Source organism: Jaculus jaculus, chromosome 4 (assembly GCF_020740685.1).
Source record: "Jaculus jaculus isolate mJacJac1 chromosome 4, mJacJac1.mat.Y.cur, whole genome shotgun sequence".
NCBI classification, from domain to species: domain Eukaryota; kingdom Metazoa; phylum Chordata; class Mammalia; order Rodentia; family Dipodidae; genus Jaculus; species Jaculus jaculus.
The window spans coordinates 36,955,289-36,977,911 of record NC_059105.1 but is presented as its reverse complement, the minus strand read 5'-3'; the positions used below and the strand labels follow the sequence as shown (position 1 = coordinate 36,977,911).

General features: G+C 38.9%; 1 protein-coding gene across 1 annotated transcript in view; it reads left to right on the top strand.

Moving 5' to 3' along the window:
• Nbeal1 (neurobeachin like 1) overlaps positions 1–22,623 on the top strand; it is a 203,095-nt gene that overhangs the window by 167,676 nt on the left and 12,796 nt on the right. The window contains exons 44-51 of the mRNA XM_045147952.1: positions 608–717; positions 4,681–4,798; positions 7,342–7,439; positions 8,803–8,919; positions 13,240–13,329; positions 16,100–16,209; positions 17,615–17,787; positions 20,495–20,589. Of these exons, the coding sequence (XP_045003887.1) occupies positions 608–717; positions 4,681–4,798; positions 7,342–7,439; positions 8,803–8,919; positions 13,240–13,329; positions 16,100–16,209; positions 17,615–17,787; positions 20,495–20,589 (911 nt within the window). The remainder of the gene's footprint in view (positions 1–607; positions 718–4,680; positions 4,799–7,341; positions 7,440–8,802; positions 8,920–13,239; positions 13,330–16,099; positions 16,210–17,614; positions 17,788–20,494; positions 20,590–22,623) is intronic.

Genomic DNA, 22,623 nt, shown 5'->3' with positions numbered 1-22,623 from the left:
AACAGCATCTGCTCCATAGTGATTGACTGTAAAGCCTAAAGACCCTGTAAATTCTGTCCTGTGCCATTTAAGCATCGCTCATACTTGGAAATCATGGTATTTTAAAGCAGCACACTATTTGCAGGCTGATATTCTAGACCTATTTTGAATGTCTTTGGTATTAACACTTTTTCTTGCACTTTATATGAACAAGGAAACCTCATACTTGAAAAATTTCTGTCAAACGCTATATTCAAGCAGTATGATCAATCTTTATTATGCATGTATCTGTAGAATAGAGGTATATAGTTGACCATTAAAGGGATGGTTACTTATTTGTAGCATGAGTAATTAATGGTGTATTTTTCCAGTTGAGGCGAGGATTATAGTTAGTTGCCCCAGCTTTCCAAACAAGAAAATTCTTCCTCTGATTTACCTGTAACAACTTAGTTAAAACTATTTCTGTGTGTCTTAGTTACTGGATAGCATTATACTGCAGTAGATTGGTTAAAAAAGAAAGAGACAGCTATTTGTTTTTTCCAAATAATAGGCCCTCATTTGTAATTGTTGAACATTTTACTTAAAATCTAAAATAATTTGATCATTTGTGTTTTTTTACATGTCATAGAATTTAACTTGGGTCACCTGCAAGTTACCAAAGAGCCTGTAAATGATGTAATTCTCCCCAAATGGGCAAAGTCAGCTGAAGATTTCATCTATAAACATAGGAAAGCTCTGGTAAGATTCTTGTTTTGTTACTAGACAGACTGATAAGATACACATATTTTTCCAAAGATGAGATAAAATGCATGTTTTTCTAGATTTATTTGTAATCTGTTCTATATGCCTTTCTAGAAAGTGCCATATGGTAATTTAGTTTTAGGATATGAATCTTTAATTATATTGAGAATACTGTACAGTTCTCTATTAATGTGTGACAGAATAAAGGTTTATATATGTCAGTTTTCTGGAAGAAAGTTTTAGATTTGGAGCATTTTGGATTTTTATTATTAGCAAAGATAATGGCACACACCTGTAGTCTCAGTTACTTGGGAGGGTGAGGCAGGTGGATTCCTTTGGCTCAGAAATTTTAGACCAGCCTGGATAGCATAGTGGGACTTTGTTTCAAAAAACAAACAAAATTTGAAGTACTTCTGGTCCCGAGCATTTTGAATAAGGGCTGCCAAGCTTATACTAAATAGCTCAGTTCTCTGTCTGCTTGCTATTTAAGAAATTATTCTGGTTTCCAAGCTGGTATTGTTGGATGTTTTTAGTTTCCATATTTGTTTCAAATCTAATAAGGATGTCTACCTTCTTCATTTTTTTTTTTCTGAGAAACTTCCCTAAATTTCTAATAACAAAAGTAACTAAATCCTAAGTATCACTTTAAGATGTTCGTTTTTAGTTAAATTTTCAATTTTTAATTGAAGAACTGAGGGCTTAACTATTACAAATGGTGAGTATGTTGTAGAAGATGTTGATAGATCCTTTTTTCTCTACAAGCCCACATATAAAGGGAAATGTTGCACTCTGCCAATACTTACAAACATATCTTGTCATTATTACATAGTACTCAAATTTACAAAACTTAGATTTATAAATTTGTAAAAAATAACTTTATGCCTGAATAAATAAAAATAGAGTAAACTTGAAAAATCACGTTAGTTACTGACAATCAAGAAACTTCTTAGGTCTCCTTCTGTTCCTTCCTGCTTTTCACAGTGGGTAACTCACAGGTGTAGAATTCTCATTCCTCTTGCATTAGCTTCCAAGTTCTGTGTCTACAGGATATACCATCATGCTTGGATTCAATCCTTTTCTACTATACTGAGAACTAAAGTAGGAGCCTAGGATCTTAGGAAGACATGCACCTAACTAATAAAATTTTAGGAAAATTTGTGGCAGCTATGTATTACTGTGCAACAAACTATTATAAAATTTAGTGGCTTGAAAGTACAGTCATTTTGTCATCTGTCAGTTTTGTGAGCTGGCTAGTATAGTTGGGCAGTTATTCTACTCTTAGGTTCTCCTGACATTGCAATCATGGGCTTAAGGTTGAAGTCATCTGTAGCGTAACCTGAGACACTGAAATCCTAAAAGATGAAATTAGTTTTATATGTATTTAATGTTTGAGGATGGTTTTTTAAAATATTACCATTTTATCCCTCTACACGTCATCTCAGGATGTCTTCTATCTGTGTGGTCTTTGCATTGGAATAACCAGACTTTTTAACACAGTAGCTCACGCTCCCCCAAAGTACAAAAATGAAAGCTTTACTTTCTTTACTGTCATTACTTTTTTAAGGACTAGTGCTCTAAATTATCATAGCATCACTTTTGCCACTTTGAAGTGATGGAAGGATCAGTGCAGATTTTAGAGGAAGAAAAGTAAACCACCCCTTAGTGGTTAAAATGAGAAAGACTTTGCTGTTATGTTTGTTTTTTAGAGAGATAGAAACAGAGAGAGAGAGAGAGGTGGGGGGGGGGGGAACGAATTGGCACGCCAGGCCTCAGTTACTGCAGTTGAACTCCAGATGCTTGCACCACCTAGTGGGCATGTGTGACCTTGCACTTGCCCCACCTTTGTGCATTTGGCTAATGTGGGATCTGGAGAGTCAAACGTGGGTCCTTAGGCTTGGCAGGCAAGCGCCTTAACTGCTAAGCCATGTCTCCAGCCCTGCAGTTATGTTTAATCATTAAACAGTCTTCCCTCTGCTCAAACCCCTGCTCACTTCCTCTCATCATATCCCTCCCATCTCATTGAGACAGAAATTAGCAGGGTTTTTGTTGTTGTTGGTATCACAACAGTGTTATGACAGGAGAACTCTAATAAAGTTCCTATTCAGAAATGTGAAAAAGAAGCTGGGTGTGGTGGTGCATGCCTTTAATCCCAGCACTTGGTAGGAAGATCGCCATGAGTTCAAGGCCACCCAGAGACTACATATTGTATATGTATAATATATAGTGTATTCCAGCTCAGCCAGGGCTACAGGGAGACCCTACCTCAAAATAAAAAAGTGTGAAAAAGAAAACTTGGCTCCTAGCAGTTACTGGTTTATTATAATTCAGAATTCTAAAAGGAACATGGTCATTGATTTCTTTTTAATTTGTACCCAGTCATATTCCCCAAAAGTGGTTCATGGTCTTTCTTAAATCTGTTCTTGATTCACTATGCTCCTATCATTATTTCTTTTCTTTTCTTTTTTTTAAGGACTTGTTTACATGATTATCTTTCTCAGCCTCTTTCTTAACCATAGAAAGTTGAAAACCAAAAGTCTCTTTCCTTTCTCCTTTTTTGACTAGCTTTTATCTCTTTTAATTTTAACTAACACAATCCCTTACAAACATTGAGTTTCTCAACTGTAATTGGGCAAAGGCCATTCCACATTTCATTACAAAATGATTCTTTTCTGTTTTGGGCCTAATAGGAACTGCTAAAGAAAAATGCCTTTAAGATTCTCTGGCTTGGGCCCAGGCTTGGTCAGTAAAGTGCTTACTGCACAAGCATAAGGACCTGAGTTAGAATCCCTACAGGCTAGCTAGTCTGGAGAGCTCTGGGATCAGCAAGACACTAGATCTCAAAAACCAAGTGGCGAGTGATTGAAGAAAATACATACACAAAATATAAAAATATTCTTAGTTTCTTTTCAGTTGAGAAGTGAAATATATAACCTGTCTTTGTTTGAGTAAATTTTTTAATAGATAAGCCTTTGGAAACTTTCATTTACATATGTGTTCTAATAGTGCTTGTCTTAACCAGTCATTGTCTTAGACCACTTTTCATGTGGAGAGTCTTGGTTTTCTAGAGACTCTGGGAATAAAAAAGAAAGTTTTATTTAAAAAAATTTTTTTAATTCATTTTCATTTATTTGAAAGCAACAGACATAGAGAGAAAGAGGCAGAAAGAGAGAAAATGGGTGCATCAGGGTCTCTAGCCACTGCAAACAAACTCCAGATGCATGAGCCACCTTGTGCATCTGGCTTACGTGGGAACTGGGGAATTGAGCCTTGAACCAGGGTCCTTAGCCTTCATAGGCAAGTGCTTAACCACTAAGCCATCTCCCCAGCCCAAGTATTATTTTTAAATTCCCCCTAAATCTCTTTCCATTTGAATATGGTTTCATTATTGCTTTATTTTCATTTTATTTATTTGCAAGCAGAGAGAGAGAAAAAAAGAGGCAGAGGGAAAGGATGGGTGTACCAGGGCCTCTAGCCACTTCAAACAAGCACCAGATGCAAGTGCCAATCTGCGCATCGGGCTTTATATGGGCACTGGGGAATCAAACCTGGGTCATCAAACCTGGGTCATTAAGCTTTGCAGGAAAGCGCCTTAAGTGCTGAGCCATCTCGCCATATCTCCAGTCAGTTTTTCCTTTTTCTATTTATTTATGAATTGGCAAGCTTTAGAGAAGTATTTCAGTGGAAACTGTACCACAGAGAAACATTCCACAGGTCTCCTTAATTGTCATCATTTGGGATCTATTAGTATTGTCTTCTTTACCCAGTAGTGAGGAGATTCATATGCCTAGAGTAATAAATATGACCATCTGTGTTATTGTAGCTATGAATATTTTCATACGATTTTGAGAGATGTTAGCATATACCCAGAACAATTTTGTTTGTGCTGGCTTTTTAAAGAGCATGAATTCAGGTTGTAGTTAGAAGTTATTTTTATTAATTACTAAATTTGTTCTTTTCTAGGAGTCTGAATATGTTTCTGCTCATCTACATGAATGGATAGATCTTATTTTTGGTTATAAGCAGAGAGGGCCGGCTGCAGTGGAGGCACTCAATGTTTTCTATTATTGTACTTATGAAGGTATAAAGCCTGTTTGGCAGTATTTTGATAAAAATTGGTGTTATGCTACTATACATGATATTTGAGCCTAACTGCTGAATCCAGAAAAGACTTGACTAACAAAATAGCCTTCTAATAAAAAGATTAAAAAACTACTGCCTTTTCTTTTTCATAATAATAACCAGTTGTATAAATATAAATCTAAGTATAAATTCCAATGATGGGTATCCTAAAAGGTTTTAATTTCTGGCATATTTGTCCTATTTAATCAGGTCCTATATTAAATACTCCAGATTAACTTTTTATCACATTTTGAAAGAAGGCATTTAGTATTACTAATAATAAGTTTTCAAGTAACAGTTTTTAGATCAGGATCAATATAGTTTTGATGGTTTTGGGCTAAAAAGTGTTCTTTCTTTTCTAATTCTTTTTTTAAATTGTTTTCTTCTTTTTTTTAATATTTATTTATTGGAGAGAGAGAGAGGAAGAGGCAGATAGAGAATGTTAAGCTAGGTGTGTTGGTACACGCCTTTAGTCCCAGTATTTAGGAGGTAGAGGTAGAAGGATTGCCATGAGTTCAAGGCCACCCTGAGACTACATAGTGAATTCCAGGTCAGCCTGGGCTAGAATACAGCCCTACCTAGAAAAGAGTGAGAGAGGCAGATATATATAGAGAGATAATTGGTGCACCTGGACCACCAACCACTGCAAACTCCAGATGTATGCTCCACCCTGTGCACCTGGTTTACATGGGTACTTGGGAATTAAACCCAGGTCCTAGGCTTTGTAGGCAAGCACCTTAACCACTACTAAGTCATTTCTCCAGCCCTCTTTTCTAATTCTTTTTATTTATTTTATTTTATTTTTAATGAGAGAGAGCAAGAGCAAGGGAGATGTATATAGAGAGATGTATATAGAGTGTGCCAGGGCTTCCAGCCACTGTAATTGAACTCCAGACGTGTATCGCCTTGTGCACATGTGCAACCTTATATATGCATCACTTTGAGTGTCTGGTTTATATAGGATCTGGGAAGTCAAATATGGGTCCTTAGGCTTCACAGGCAAACCCCTTAACTGCTAAGTCATCTCCCCAGCCCCTTTTCTAGTTCTTAATTAGAATTAGCCCTGAAGATTATGAATAGTGTGGAGTTATGTGAATTTGAACAGAACCTGCATTGGCTCTTAGTAAACAAACAAGTACATTTTTAGTGTGCCACATCCACTCAGGTACTATGGTTCCTTCCTTACTGTTCCTCACCCTTTTTCCCCCCCTCTCCTCTCCTTCTTTTGTTGAGGTAGGCTCTCTCTCTAGCCCAAATTGACCTGGAGTTCACTTGGTGACCAACGCTGGCCTTGAACTCATTGTGATCCTTGTACTTCAGCCTCTCAAGTGCAAGGTTTAAAATTGTGAGCCACCATAACTGGCTGATTTATTAATGAGGTTTAGTAAGGCATTAGTATTGCGTGATTGTTAGGAGGTTAGACTTACACAGTTTGACTGATTTCTAGTTACATAAAAATCTGTGTTAAATATGGCTGATTATATAAGAAGTAAACAAGAATACCACCTTCCCCAGTACTTTTGCATGGTTATTACTACTTTGCACATGTATGTTTGTGTAGTGTATTTAGTTTGTCTGTGTGAGTACATGTGTCCCTGCATGTGCAGACGAGAAGTTGACATCAGGTGTTTTTTTGTTTGTTTGTTTTTGTTTGTTTGTTTTTCGAGGTAGGGTCTCACTCTAGCCCAGGCTGACCTGGAATTCACTGTGGAGTCTCAGGGTGGCCTCGAACTCACAGCGATCCTCCTACCTCTGCCTCCCGAGTGCTGGGATTAAAGGCATGCGCCGCCACATCTGGCTTGACATCAGGTGTCTTATGTACTGAAGCAGAGGCTCTCATTTGTACCCAGATGTTACCAATTTGGCTAGTCTGGCTAACCAGCTTCCCTTGGGGATCCCTGTCTCTGCTGCTGGTGTTGGGATTACAGGCAGGCTGCCACCCTCACCTGCCATTATATGGATTCTAGGGATCCAAACATGGTTTTCACACTTGTGCAGCAAGTGCATTATCCAGTGAGTCATTTCCCCAGCCCTTTGGTTATTTTTATTTGAACCTGTCATGAAGAAGACCTAAAATAAGATGAAAGATAATGAAAACTTATATTTTTTCAAGAGAAACTTATAATATATGTTGCTTAATGACAAGAGTTGAGTCCTAAATAGTACATGGAATTTATTTTACACATATTTAATGTTTGAAGACATACTGGTTTTTAGAAAATTAACTGTTTGTAGCCGGGCATGGTGGCACACGCCTTTAATCCCAGAACTCGGGAGGCAGAGGTAGGATGGCTGTGAGTTCGAGGCCACCCAGACAGTACATAGGGAATGCCAGGTCAGCCTGAGCTAGAGTGACACACTATCTTGAAAAGCCAAAAAAAGAAAAGAAAATGAAGAATGGTATTTTGTTAAAAATAGACTAATTAGTTCCTGATATAGTCATCAGTGATACGTAGTCCTGATTTGTTTTCACACCATACTGTTGAATACTTCTTGTTTTAGGAGCTGTGGATCTTGATGCTTTAACAGATGAAAAAGAAAGAAAAGCCTTAGAAGGGATGATTAATAATTTTGGGCAAACACCTTGTCAATTGTTAAAGGTAAATGATACGTTATTAATAGTTTAAGTCTAGAATTAAATTGCCAAAGTACTAATGCTATTTAAAAATATTTTAGTAATTTTTTTGTTTGGTTGGTTTTTCAAGGTAGGGTCTTACTCTGATCCAGGCTGACCTGGAATTAATTATGTAGTAGTCTCAGGGTGGCCTCAAACTCACAGTGATCCTCCTACCTCTGCCTCCTGAGTGCTGCGATTAAAGGTGTGCGCCACCATGCCCAGCTATTTTAGTAATTTAAAAATCTGTTTTAGGGCTGGAGAGATGGCTTAGTGGTTAAGGCACTTGCCTGTGAAGCCTAAGAAACCAGGTTCAATTCCCCAAACCAAATAAGCTAGATGCATATAGGGGCACATGCTATCTGGAGTTCTTTTTCAGTGGCTAGAGGCCCTGGCAGGGCCATTCTTTCCCCGTCCTCTCCCGTCTCTTTCTCTCTCAAATAAATAAATAAATAAAAATGAAAAGTTTTGAAAAATCTGTTGTAGACTTATTGTACAGAATTTAGAAAAAGAATTAGGCCCCTTTAGAAAGACTTCCATTCTGCATCTTAATTGTACTTTGGGAATGTTATTAATTATTTGATTAATATTGTTAATATAATTGGTTCTTTGTCTCTGGCATGAATGTCAAAGAATAATAATATTTTATTTGGAAAGTATACAGGAATATCTGTAATTTAATTTTGATGGCACTACATTTCAATTCTTTCAGGAAATAATTCACATTACAAATTTTGAATGTTGAATACTGCATTAGATTTTACCAAATATTTATGAAATATATACCATGCTTGAGATACTGGTCTAAGTGTTGAAAATCCAAAAATGAGTAAGACTCATGACTGACTTTAAGATATCTATAGCCTAGACAGGGACAACAGATCATAAACAACAAAGAGCATGATAAAGGAAAACAATTCTTCCTTCCTTCCTTGCTACCTTCCTTCCTTCCTTCCTTTCTTTTTTTTCTTCCATTTTTGGAGGCAGAGTCTCGCTCTATGGCTCTAGCCCAGGCTGACCTGTGACGTGGGTTCACTACGTAGTCTCAAGGTGGCCTTGAACTCAGAGAAATCCTCCTACCTCTGCCTCCGGAGTGCTAGGATGAAAGGTGTGTGCCACCATGCCCAGCAAAAGAAAACAATTCTGACTTGGAAATTCAGGAGCAATATCAGGAGGAAAACTTTAAAGCAGAAGTGGAGTTTACATAGAAAAGCAAGCAATTCCTTTGCTGCAAGAGGATAGGCTCTGCCATGGCCTGGAGTTAAGCCATAGTCCAGTATATATGAGGGAACAGAGAGAGAGATGCTTTCATGTAATTCTGAAATTTTCCCTTAAAATTATTTTTGAAGGAACCACATCCTCCAAGATTGTCAGCAGAAGAAGCAGTGCAAAAGCAGACCAGAGCTGACACTTCAACCCTAAACATCTTTCAGTACCTCCCTGAGCTGAAGTCATTTTTTATAGAGGTAATACCCAAGTTGGTGTCATCAAAAAGTTTTCTCTAATTGTATACATGTCAATTTATTTCATTTTTAATGAAGGGGAAATGTTACAAACTGGCCTCAAACTCACAGCAATCCTCCTGTCTCTGCCTCTCAAGTGTTGGGATTAAAGGTGTGTGCCACCTTGCCTGTTTTTTAAAAAATAATTTTATGTATTTATTTGCAAGTAAAGAAAGAGAATGAGAATGGATAATCAAACCCAGGCTTTTAGGCTTTGCAAGCAAATGCCTTTAATTGCTGAGCCATCTCTTCAGCCCTCATCTTGGATTTTTAGATCAATTTTTTTTTTTGAGGTACTCGTGCTCTAAAATAGGCTGACTTAGAACTTGCTTTCTTTTTTTTTAAGTTTTTTTCAAATTTTTATTAACAACTTCCATGATTATAAAAAATATCCCATGGTAATGCCCTCCCTCCCCCCACTTTCCCCTTTGAAACTCCATTCTCCATCATATCCCCTCCCTTTCTTAATCAGTCTTTCTTATTTTGATGTCATGATCTTTTCTTCCTCTTATGATGGTCTTGTGTAGGCAGTGTCAGGCACTGTGAGCTCATGGATATCCAGGCCATTTTATGTCTGGAGGGAACACATTGTAAGGAGTCCTACCCTTCCCTTGGCTCTTACATTCTTTCCGCCACCTGTTCCACATTAGACCCTGAGCCTTGGAAGGTGTGATAGAGATATTACAGTACTGAGCACTCCTGTCACTACTTTCTAGCACCATGATATGATATCTTCTGAGTCATCCATTTGAAAAGAGAAGATTCTCTACCAAAAGTGAGAGTAGCATTAATATAAGGGTATGAACATTAAGAGAAGTGCTTACTGGGTGTTTGATAAGCATAGTATATACAGTTAGCCAGATAGCAGCAGACATTACACCCCTAGGGCTCATGACTACCCCTGTTTTAAGTTTTCAGTATCAGGGATATATTCCCTCCCATGGAACAGGCCTCCAGTCCAATTAGAGGGCAGTTGGTTTCCATCATGATAGACGTGCCACTATTGCACCCATTGGCTCATTTGGCCTGGCTGACCAATTATAAGGATTGCAGTGTCCACTGTTGAGTATCTTCACTGGTGATTTCTCTCTCTCCCATTGAACTGCATGCAGAATGGCTTCTTCCAGCTTTCTGTCAGCTGGTCTACATGAAGGAGGTTATTAGCTCAGTTCCAGCAGGATTTCTCAGTGGCCTTGCAGCCCAAGTATGTTGAGTCTTTAGCAATAGAGTCTTACCATCTATTCCTGGTGGGAAACCAAGGGCCTTGGCAATGGCCTATAATGTTTTGGGGGCATCAGGGAACTCCCTGGCCAAAAACTCACTGGAAGGTATCCCATCCCTAGCACTGAAAATTTTCTAGCAAGAATCTACAGCTCCTGATTATTCCATTGTCCAAAACCAGAGGATTCTATATGATTTAGTTATATCCTCTTAGATTTTGATTAGCCCTCCCTCCACCTTTCCTTTACTTGATCTCTTCCCCTGACCTCACTTTGGGCCTTTTCACCCCCATTAATCTATTCTTCTACTTATATATATATAATACCATTCTATTAAGTACACCCCCCCCCTTTCTCTTCCCTTTTCTAGCTTGCTGGCCTCTACTACTGAGTTGTTCTTTTTTTTTTTTTTTTTTTTTTTTTAAATTTTACTTATGAGAGAGAGAGAGAGAAATGGTCATACCAGGGCCTCTAGCCATTGCAGACAAACTGCAGGTGCATGGACCACCTTGTGCTGGTTTATGTGGGTCCTGGGAAATTGAACATGGATCCTTTGCCTTTGCAGGCAAGTGCCGTAACCACTAAGCCCTCTCTCTAGCCCTGACATAGAATTTACTATGGAGTTTTAGGTTGGCCTCAAACACTCTTGATCCTCCTACCTCTGCCTCCTGAGTGCTGAGACTAAAGGCATGCACCACCATGCCTGACTATATCACTTTTATTGAAAACTTTTATTTACTGCTGAGTGGTAGTACTAAACAATTTCTCTTGGCTGCTGCTTCATGTTTTCCTGCCAAGGATGCATAACTTCAGTTAAAATGCTTTCTATGACAGTTGAGATACTATGTGGAGAACGCTATTTTTATAGCTCTTATTTATAGTATCTACTCACTTATACTATATCCCAGTAAGTCAGATTATTAATTGATAGTATTAGAAGTAGTCAAGTAAGGGGTTGAAGAGGTGGTTTACTAGTTAAGGCACTTGCCTGCAAAGCCAAAGGACCCAGGTTCAACTCCCCAGAACCCACATAAGCCCAGATACACAAGGTGGCACATGAGTCTGGAGTTCGTTTGTAGTGGCTATTGGCCCCGGTGCATCCATTCTCTCTCTCATAAATAAATATTTTTTAAAAGTAGTCAAGAACTGGAGAGATTGCTTAGTGGTTAAGGCGCTTGCCTTCAAAGACAAAGGACCTTGGTCCGATTCCCTAGGACCCACGTAAGCCAGATGCTCAAGGTAGTACATGCATCTGGAGTTCGTTTGCAGTAGCTGGAGGCCCTGACGCACCCATTCATTCTCTCTCTCCCCCTCTCTCCCTCTTTTCTCTCTTTCAAATAAATAACTAAATAATACTTTTTTAAATAGTCAAATAAAGTAGTAGTTAATTTTATAATTGAAAGAATACTTTCAATTTTAAATGTTTAAATACACATCTTGGATTACTTTAAATAGTTCAGAAAGAGAAAGAAAAAGAGAGGGAATGCATGCTCCAGGGCCTCTAGCCACTGCAAACGAACTCCAGATGCATGCGCTACCATGTGCATCTGGCTTTACATGGGTACTGGGGAATCTAACCTGGGTCCTTTGGCTTTGCTGCCAAGCACCTTAACCACTAAATAATCTCTCCAGCCCTATTTTTTATTTTATTTATTTTTTTTACAAAGGTTGTAGTCTTATGTCCCCTGTCCTCTGGTCCTACTTTCCCTGAGGGCTGTCCTCAGAGGGGTTTTTGGTATTCACTGTTAAGTAATTAAGCTCTCATTATTTGTGGGCTCTCTCTAGTTTTTTTTAGGTGAGACCTTGGTACATAGCTTTGACAAGTCTGATATTCACTATGTAACACTGGCTAGCCTTGAACTCTTGGTAATCCTCCTGCCTTGGCCTCCCAAATGCTGGAATTACAGGTATTCATCATCATGTCTGGCTGCTGCTTCTGTTTTTCTCCTGAGTTGTTACATACTGCTTCTAACCAGATTCTACTGGCTGCATAGTGTTACAGAGGATGAATGTTTCATCATTTATTTAGCCACTAAATTTGACTTTAAATCCACAATTTTATATCAGCTATTTAGCTATCATGTCAGCTAAATCATAGCTACTGAGCTATCATTTATCATGTATTTAGGGGTTGTTTCAGAGCCTTTGATATTACGAGGATCTATTTATATATAAATTTGTATAAGAATTTTTAAAAATAATACTTGATACATAGTCTATACCCAATAATATTATTTGCCTAATAAGTGTTAAGCATCACTTTTGAAGAATGATTATATCAATAAATTAAGCTCAAATTGTTGTTCTCTGTTGTAATAAGATAACGGTAGATGTTTTCTGAGAATCATTTATATTTTCTGATAGTAATATTAGGGCTTTCAAGAAGTACCACAATTGATGAAATAGGTGTATTTTTTTATACTTTATTTATTTATGAGGCAGGTCTTACTCTAGTCCAGGATGGACTTGAATACATGTCAGAGAGAGACTGAAAGAAGCAGGCAGAAAGTTAACGCAGCCATGCCAGAGCTTCCAGCCACTGCACACAGTCTCCAGATACACACACTACTTTGTGCATCTGGATTTATGTGGGTACTGGGGAATCGAACCCAGGCCGTCAGGATTTGCAAGCAAACACCTTTAATATTCCAGTCCAGATTTTTTTTATGAAAGGCCCTAAAAGATTTTTTTCTGTAAATTACTAATTCTCTCATCTACTTACTTAAGAAATATGTTTATATAACTTATATTTCTATTTTATATTTGTGTCAGTATAGTAAAGAAAAGATAAGATCATAAATAACTGTTTTAAATGATTGCTCTCTTGGAAATCTGTATCTTTATTTAATAGTGTAATATTGGGGTAGAAAGAAGGTGATGGTGTTAAGTTTCAGTAGGCTACCAAGTATGTCATATGATTCTTTTGCTATACTTTCTTGTAAATGACATAGAGTAAGATGCTATATCACAAGAATCATCCTTGTTTAAAGAAGTAGAAATTTTCAGTAATCTGTACCTACTAAATATGAACAGAACCAGCCACTAAGCTTCTTTTATTTTATAGGGAATTAGTGATGGTATTCCGCTATTGAAGGCCATCATCCCCAAAAATCAAACTCGTTCTTTTATGTCTCAAGGCAGTCCTGAGTTACTGGTAAGTTGATTTATACTGTTTTTTGTATACTGCTATCTCTGTACTCATGACAATTTATCAAAAAATAAGGAGTATAGCTGGGCATAGTGGTGCACGCCTTTAATCCCAGCACTTGGGAGGTAGAGGTAGTAGGAGTACTGTGAGTTGGGGGCTAACCTGAGACTACGTAGTGAATTCCAGGTCAGCCTGGGCTAGAGCAAGACCCCACCTTGAAAAACTGAAAATGAAGTATGGAGTAAACCTTTATAAAACATATAACAGAGAAGGCTGGGAGAAGGCTCAGTGGTAGAGCTTGCCTGCTATGTGTGAGGTCCTGAGTTTGTTCCCCATCACTGTAAAATATAACAATAGTGAAGTATTTTTACAGAATTAATTTGATAAAAAAAATATTTTTTTCATTCTTTTCCTTCTTTCTTTTCTTTTCTTTCTCTCTCTTTTTCTGTTTCATTCTCCCCCCCCCTTTCCTTCCTTCCTTCCTTCTTTCTTTCTTTCTTTTGTTTTTCAAGGAAGGGTCTCACTCCAGTACAGGCTGACCTGGAATTCACTATGTATTCTCAGGGTGGCCTCGAACTCATGGCAATCCTCCTACCTCAGCCTCCTGAGGGTAGGACTAAAGGCATGTGCCCCACACCTGGCTCAAAAATATAACTTTTAATTAAATGCTTTTTCTATTGTTTTTCAAGGTAGGGTCCCCTCTAGCCCAGACTGACCAAGGAATTCACTAACTATTAATTAAATATTTGTGAATGCTTACTGTAATTGCAGGGATTATCTAGAAGAGTAAATATTTGGAAATAACCAGGAAATTTTATATTTAATAAGTGTATTGTGTGTGTGTGTGTGTGTGTGTGTATGTGTGTGTGTGTATTTGTTGAGACGGGGTCTCACTCAACTCAGCCTGGTCTTGAACACATGGTAAATGGTGACCCTCCCAAATGGTGATCCTCCTACCTCATCCTACAAATGTTAGGATTATCAGCACAAAGCTACCATGCCCGGAAATGGATATATTTTTTTTTATTTCATACATACACACACACACACACACACACACACACACACACATATATAAATGTATTTTGATCATAATTTCTTCTTACTACTTTCTTTCGCCCTTCTTTCCAATACCCTATTAAATGAACTACCTTTTTTCCAAACTACCCCCTCTTTTATTTTTGAAGTCTTTTGTTGTTATTTTGTTGTTGTTTTTGCCCTTCTCCATCATCTATAGTAGCATGTTAGTGACCCAGTATTATGAAAGTTTTGTGCAAGTAATGACAGCTGCTATGAGATCATTTATGCAACAGCCACTTTGTCAGGAAGAAGTGTTCCAGAGTACTCCTTACATTTTTTTCTGCTACCTCTTCAACAATGATCCCTTAGACTTCATTCAACTATTTTGTTTAATATTTTTATTTATTTATTTGAGAGCCACAGGCAGAGAGAGAAAGAGGCAGATAGAGAGAATGGGCACGCCAGGGCCTCCAGCCACTGAAAACGAACTCCAGACACGTGCGCCCCCTTGTGCATCTGGCTAACGTGGGTCCTGGGGAATTAAGCCTGGAACTGGGGTCCTTAGGCTTCACAGGCAAGCACTTAACTGCTAAGCAATCTCTCTAGCCCTCAATTTTTTTTTTTTTTCCTCTGCAAATTGATGAGTTTTGAGTGTCCCTGGTAGTCTTCATCATCTGAAAAGAGAGTAATCTCTCTAACCAGAATTGACAGCAGCATAAATATTACAAGAGTAGTTTTGGTAGGAATAATAATATATCCAGTAGTAGCTTTCCCCTTAGGGTTTATGACCTTCTCTGCCACAGGCTTTTGACTAGATTTTTTAGTACCAGGCATGAATTCCCTTCCATGGAGCAAACCTCACATTCAGTCTGAGAGCATTTGGTTACCCCCACAACAGACATGTCACTATTGCACTAATGGTCACATCTTGCCTGGGGCCAGTTGTATAGTGTATAGGGTCCAGTTTATAGGGTCCACTGCTGGTTAAGACCATTGATGACTTTTCTCTAGCATTTTCCAGCACCATGACAGCTAGTCAGCAGGAAAGAGGCTTCCAGTTCAGTTCCAGGTGGATTTCTCAGTGTTCTGCAACCCAAGTATATAGTGCCTTCAACAATAAACTCTCACCATCTAAGTCTGGTGAGCAAGCTAGAGCCTTGATATCCTGTATTGTTTTGGGGGCCTTTCTGACCAACAACTTAATGGACGGTATCCCACCCTTGGCACTGGGATTTTCCTGTAACATCCATATATATATACATACACACACACATACATACATACATACTAAGAAAGAAGTAGGTTCCCATGTAGCTTATTCATAACATCTTTAGTTTTGATTAATCTTCCTTCCATTCCCTCCTCTCTTCCATCCCCCTTAACCTAACCCCACTAGGGCCTTTCCACCCCTAATATTCTACCCCTCTATTTATGTATCTTCAATCCCCTCCATTTAACCTCACCCACTCCTCCCTCCCTAGTGCCTCCTTTCTAGCTTCTAGGCCTCATATAAAGGCCTAGCTTAGTGTTTTATTTTTGTTGTTGTTTTTTGTTTGTGTGTGTGTGTGTGTGTGTGTGTGTGTGTGTGTGTGTGTGTTTTAGGCAGGTTCTCCCTGTAGCCCAGGCTGACCTGGAATTCCCTGTGTAGTTTCAAGGTTGCCTTGAACTCACAGCAATCCTCCTGCCTCTGCCTCCCAAATGCTGGGATTAAAGGCATGTGCCACCACACCCAGCTGAGTTTTATATTCTTTTTCAGATAACAATAAGCATGAATTACATTGTTGGGACTCATGGATGGCTACCTTATGACAGAAACATTTCTAATTACTTTACGTTCATCAAGGATCAAAGTGTGACAAATCCAAAGTAAGTAAATTAACCCTTAAAGCAGAAGAACTATAGCAGATTCATTCTTACCAAGAAAAATAATCAAGATTGATTCCTGTCATCTTGAAAGCAATGCTTTGAGACCTAAATTTTTCCGTCTTTTTCTCTTCCCCACCCCCCTTTTTTTTTTTTTAAGTTGCATCCTAACATTTGTTTTAGTGACAAGTATGAAAAGTATTTAAGATGAAATTGGGCATGGTGGAACATGCCTTTAATTCCAGCACTTAGGAGTCAGAAGTAGGAGAATCAGTGTGAGTTCAAGGCAACCCTGAAACTATACAGGGAATTCCAGGTCAGGCAGGGGTAGAGACCCTGCCTAAAAAAAAAAAAAAAAAAAAAAAAAAGCTAAGCTGGGTGTGGTGATGCACCCCTTTAATCCCTCACTTGGGAAGCAGAGGTAGGAGGATCACAGTGAATTTGAGATCACTCAGAATACAGAGAATTCCAGGTCAGCCTGGGCTAGAGTGAGACCCTACCTCAAAAAAACAAAACAATAACAAAAACAAAATTGTACCATCTAAAATAAATTGTATCATCTTAAGTAGTTCTGTTTGAGATAGGGTCTCACTCTAGCCCAGACCTGGAATTCTCTCTGTAGTCTCAGGGAGGCCTGGAACTCACAGTGATCCTTCTACCTCTGACTCCCAAGTGCTGGGATTAAAGGCGTGTACCACCATGCCTGGCTTAGATGGTATGATTTTTATTGCTGTATATTTCTCATTTTTCTCAATAAAATAAAACTCCAACATAGAACTTGGTGCAAATTCTTTTGTACAAATTCCATTCTCAGCAGATTAATACTAAATAATACAGTCCTAGCACAGATCCAGCAGAATTAGGCCTCCTGTCCTGTACACATACTAGTGTGCAAGCACTTAGGTCTGTCTTCAGAAAACTTAGATTGGCTAGGTGTAGAGATGCTTCCCTTGGAAGCAAGCCTAAGTCATGTGTTTGCTTTCGTTGGAACAGAAACAACTGTCATGAATCTTGTTAGATATATATTAGATTTGTCACGTACATATCACTTTGTGTAGAAGATACTTGATTCAAGTTTATTTGTGATTTTCCTGGCCTTAGCATTTCCTGTCTTGTCTTTGTACTTTGAGACTACCATTTCCAGAACTACCACTTTTATTAGATGGCCAACCTTTTGCACACCTTCACGGGATCTCACCTTTATGCTTAACCTTTCAGACTATTTGTATGTGTTTCTCTATTTTATGAATAACATGAAAAAGTACAATTAATATTTCTTGAAATTCTATCATCTAATAACATTTCAAGTAGAACTTTTGGGATTTATATTTTTCAGAGATAAAAATATTTATAATACCAATCTAAGTGATCTTTTAAAGAAAAGTCTAATGTATAATTGTGTTTACAGAACTCAACGTACTATGAATGGTCCTTTTGCTCCAGGGCTGGAGGTCACTTCTAAGCTATTTGTAGTATCACATGATGCGAAGTTGCTCTTTAGTGCTGGATACTGGGATAATAGTATTCAAGTGATGTCACTCACAAAAGGCAAAATTATCTCACATATCATCAGACATATGGGTAAGAGCTAACTTTAAAATTTTTCTGCATATGTATGATGTATGTGTGAGTGGACACATGGCATTGGACACATGTGGAGGTTATAGGGTAACCTTGGGAATCAGCCCTTGCCTTCACATTGTTTGAGGCAGGGTCCCTTCTTGTTCATTACTTTGTTAGCAAGGCCAGTTGGCCTGTGAGCTTCCAGAGATTCTCTTGTCTCCAGTCCCATCTTGGCATAGGTATTTTTTGTGCTGCCATGTTTGGGCTTAGGTGCATTCTGGGGATCCAAATTCAGGTCCTCATGCTTGGGCAGAAAACACTTCAAACACTGAGCCATCTCCTAAGCCCAAAAATTTTTTCAAAAACTTTCTATTTTCTAAATTATGTAAAAGTACTATGTGATCTTTCTAAGAGTGCCTAATATACTGAGGGTATACTAAAGCACCATATAGGTTAGATGGACCTTCATAGTACATTAGAAGATATTACACTAAGTTGAATTTTTTTGTTTGTTTTGTTTTGTTTTTCGAGCCAGGGTCTCACTCTAGCCCAGGCTTACCTGGAATTCACTATGTAGTCTCAGGCTGACCTCGAACTCACAGCGATCCTCCCACCTCTATCTCCCAAGTGCTAGGATTAAAGGCATGTGTCACCACTTTATTTATTTACAAGCAGAAAGAGAGAGAAGAGAGACTGGACAATGCCAGGGCCTCAGCTGCTGCAAACGAACCCCAGACTCATGTACCACCTTGTATATCTGGCTTTATGGGTACTGGGGAATTAAAGCCAGGTCATTAACCTTTGCAGGCAAGCACCTTAATTTCACTGAGCCATCTCCCCAGCCCTACAAATAAGGATTTTTAACACCAATTGATAACTGTATTTGTCATCATCAAGCAAGACATCAACTGACCTAGTTGCTGTCTTTATTAACAGTCAATACAATAGGTAAAATTGTTGAAAATAAGGGTCTGAAGATATGGCTCAGCAGTTAAAGGTGCTTGCTTGCAAAGGTTGATGGCCTGGTTTCGATTTCCCCAGTACCCACGTAAAGTCAGAGGCACAAAGTGATGCATGCATGTGGAGTTTGTTGCAGTGGCAGGAGGCCCTGATGTGCCCATCCCCCCTCCTGGCAAATAAATAAAAATATATTTTAGTATTTATTTATTCATTTATTTATTTGAAAAAGAGAGAGGAAGGAAGGGATAAAGGGGTATGAATACATCAGGGCCTCCAGCCACTGCAAATGAACTTCAGATGCATGTACCTTTGACTTTACATGGGTACTGGGGAATTGAATCCAGGCCATTGACCTTTGCAAACAAGTGCCTTTAACTTCTGAACCATCTCTCTAGCTCATAAGAGTATTTTTTTTAATTTTTAAATTTTTATTTATTTATTTGAGAGTGACAGAGAGAGAAAGATGCAGATAGATAGAGAATGGGTGCACCAGGGCCTCCAGCCACTGCAGACGAACTCCAGATGCATGTGCCCCCTTGTGCACCTGGTTTATGTGGGACCTGGGGAATCAAGCCTCAAACCAGGGTCCTTAGGCTTCACAGGCAAAGGACTAAGCTAAGCCATCTCTCCAGCCCAAGGGTATTTTTTTAAAAACTTGTAGAATAATTAATTTAATCTGGTACATCTTAGTGTTTTGAAGAACAAAGCATAAGTAGTTTTTTTTCTAATAAGCTTATTAGATGAATGAAATGTAATCTGCTACCAATTCTATAGTAATGATTCCTACATTATTTAGCTTAGTTTATAGTTAGAGTTCCAAAAAAATTTTTGTTTGAATTTTGAGGTAGAGTCTCACTGTAGCCCAGGCTGACCTGGAATTTACTATGTAGTCTCAGAGTGGCCTTAAACTCATGGTGATCCTCCTACCTCTGCCTCCTAAGTGCTGGGATTAAAGGCATGTGCCACCATGCCCAGCCAAAAATACTATTTTTTTTGTTTTGTTTTGTTTTGTTTGTTTTTCGAGGTAGGGTCTCACTCTAGCCCAGGCTGACCTGGAATTCACTGTGGAGTCTCAGGGTGGCCTTGAACTCACAGTGATCCTCCTACCTCTGCCTCCCAAGTGCTGGGATTAAAGGTGTGCGCCACCACGCCCGGCAAAAATGCTATTTTTTACATTGTGAATTTATATCATAGTAATTAGTACTGTTTTTTTAAGGACACTTATTCTGAAAGAATGTAATTCTCAATGGGGGAAATGTATGAATGAGGTAGAGAGCATAGAAGCCTATCAAAATTACCCAGGGATCCATTGGAATCTCTGTGACCTAGGTCAGTCATCTCACACATGCCTCCATGTCTCTCAAAAAAAGAATCGTTTTGAAGTTCTTCTAGGTGATTTTGATACGGCTGAAATCTTGTGTTACCCTCTCTCCCAATGATTTTTTTTCCAGTGTCACTTCTATACCTTCTTGTTAGAAAAAAAAAAAGGTTAGGCTGGGTGTGGTGGCACATGCATTTAATCCCAGCACTTGGGAAGCCAAGGTAGAAGGATTGCCATGAGTTCAAGACCACCCTGGCACTACAGAGTGAATTCCAGGTCAGCTTAAGCTACAGCGAGACCCCACCTCAGAAAAGCATAAATAAATAAATAAATAACTGGGTTAGTAATAGCTGGAACATTAGTGAATTGACCCCTTAAAGTTCTGCTTCAGCAAAACACATCCATTTCATTTTATTCTGTTGCTTCTTTATTGTTGTTTTACAGATATTGTGACTTGCCTAGCTTCAGATTACTGTGGAATACATTTGATTTCTGGTTCCAGAGATACTACATGCATCATATGGAAAATAACACATCAGGTAATCACACATTTAATGTTGTTAGACCTTGTGAAATTATCGAGATATTTGAGAGTGGTGATGAATTTTCTCAGGGAAGTGGACTTTTGAGCATCTTTGCATTCTTTTTTGTATGTTCTGTCCTGTCTTCATTGCTAATCTTTTTCCTTTAAAAAAAAAAAATAGTGTAGGAGCCAGGTGTGGTGGTGCATTTCATTCAAGGCCACCCTGAGACTACATAGTGAAGTCCAGGTCAGCATGAGCTAGAGTGAAACCCTACCTTGAAAACAAACAAACAAACAAAAAGTTTAGGGCTAGAGAGATGGCTCAGTGGTTAAGGCACTTGCCTGCAAGGTTTAACAACCCGGGTTCAATTCCACAGTACCCACATAAAGCCAGATGCACAAAAATGGTGTATGCATCTGGAGTTCATTTACAGTGGCTAGAGGCCTTGACATGCCCATTTTCTCCCCTCCCCCCTTCTGTCTTCCTCTATCCTCTATCTCTCTCTGCATGCAAATAAATAAAATAAAGTAAACATTTTATAGGCTGGGCATGGTGGCACATGCCTTTAATTCCAGTACTTGGGAGGTAAAAGTAAGAGGATTGTTGTGAATTTGAGGCCAGACTTGGACTACAAAGTGAGTTCCAGGTCAGCTGGAAGATAATGAGATCCTACCTCAAAAAAATTTTTATTTGTTCATTTGCAAGTAGATATATACACAGAGAGAGTGAGTGTGTGTTTATAGGCACGCCAGGGCCTCTAGCCACTGCAAAGTTGCATGTGCCACTTTGTGCATCTGGCTTTACATAGGTATTGAGGAAGTGAACCAGGTCATCTGCTTTGCAGTCAAATCTAAGCTATCTCTTTAGTTCACTGCTACTTTTTTCTAAGTTTGTTGTTAGATTCACTTATTTCCTTGTGTTTATGAAATATTCTTTCTTGTGAACTTCTTCTAAAAATACTCTTTTTTAGTGTCTGGACAGCATAATAATTATTCTTGCTACCTTTCTCATGGAACTATTAGAAATCATAGCTTCTTATTTTCCTCCACTTTATTATATCCTCATCATGATACTGATTCAGGAAATGTCTCTTTGTTAATAGCTTCTAGGTTTTCTACCTTACTTCAGTGTTCTGTCTTCCTCTCCAGATTTTCTTCTGACTGTTCTACATCACACATTGCTCATTCTGTTTTGTGACGATCACGGCACTTTAGAGCTTGGTGTTCAGAAGGTCTTGGCCCCCTCACTGTACTTCTCTCAGGAGGTGTCTTCTCCTTGCTGTGCTTCTCAGACTTCCTTGTTGTTGGTTTTTTTGTTTTGTTTTGTTTTGCTGGTGTGTGTGGTGGGGGCCCTTGGTGTGGTGTGTCGTAGTGTGGCACTTCATAAGCTCCCCTGTGGCAGGGTGCTCGCCAGTGTTGGACAAAAGGACTTGCTGTGTAAGTATGAGGACCTCAGTTCTGTTCCCTGCACCTAAGTAAAAAGCTGGGTGTGAGCTGGGCATGGTGGCACACGCCTTTAATCCCAGCACTTGGGAGGCAGAGGTAGGAGGATCACCGTGAGTTCGAGGCCACCCTGAGACTACATAGTGAATTCCAGGTCAGCCTAAGCTAGAGTGAAACCCTACCTCAGCAACCAAAAAAATAAAAATAAAATAAAATAAGAAGTTGGGTGTGGTCATGTATGTCCCTAACCCTAGCTCTGAAGTAGGCTGAGACTGGGGATTGCTGGCTAGCCAGTCTCACTGAAAAATGAAGAGCTCCAGATTGGGTGAGTGTTGTATAGCAGATTGCTCCTAATTGAAATACTCTCTGGAAGAGAGTAAAGAGGCTTTGATTCAGGAAGTCAAGACTGGGAGACCTGAAACTTAAAAGGTCACACAACTACTCCCCAAGAGTATGTTAAATAGAAAGTGAAACACTCCTTCCTGGGGAAATCAACAAATCTGGAACGGGTTGCAAGTCCTGCCCTAAGGCTGTACAAAGGGAAAACAGCTGCTTCTGTTGTCACCTAAGCTGGGTGGGCTTTTCAATGATGGAGCTGCCTTTGAGT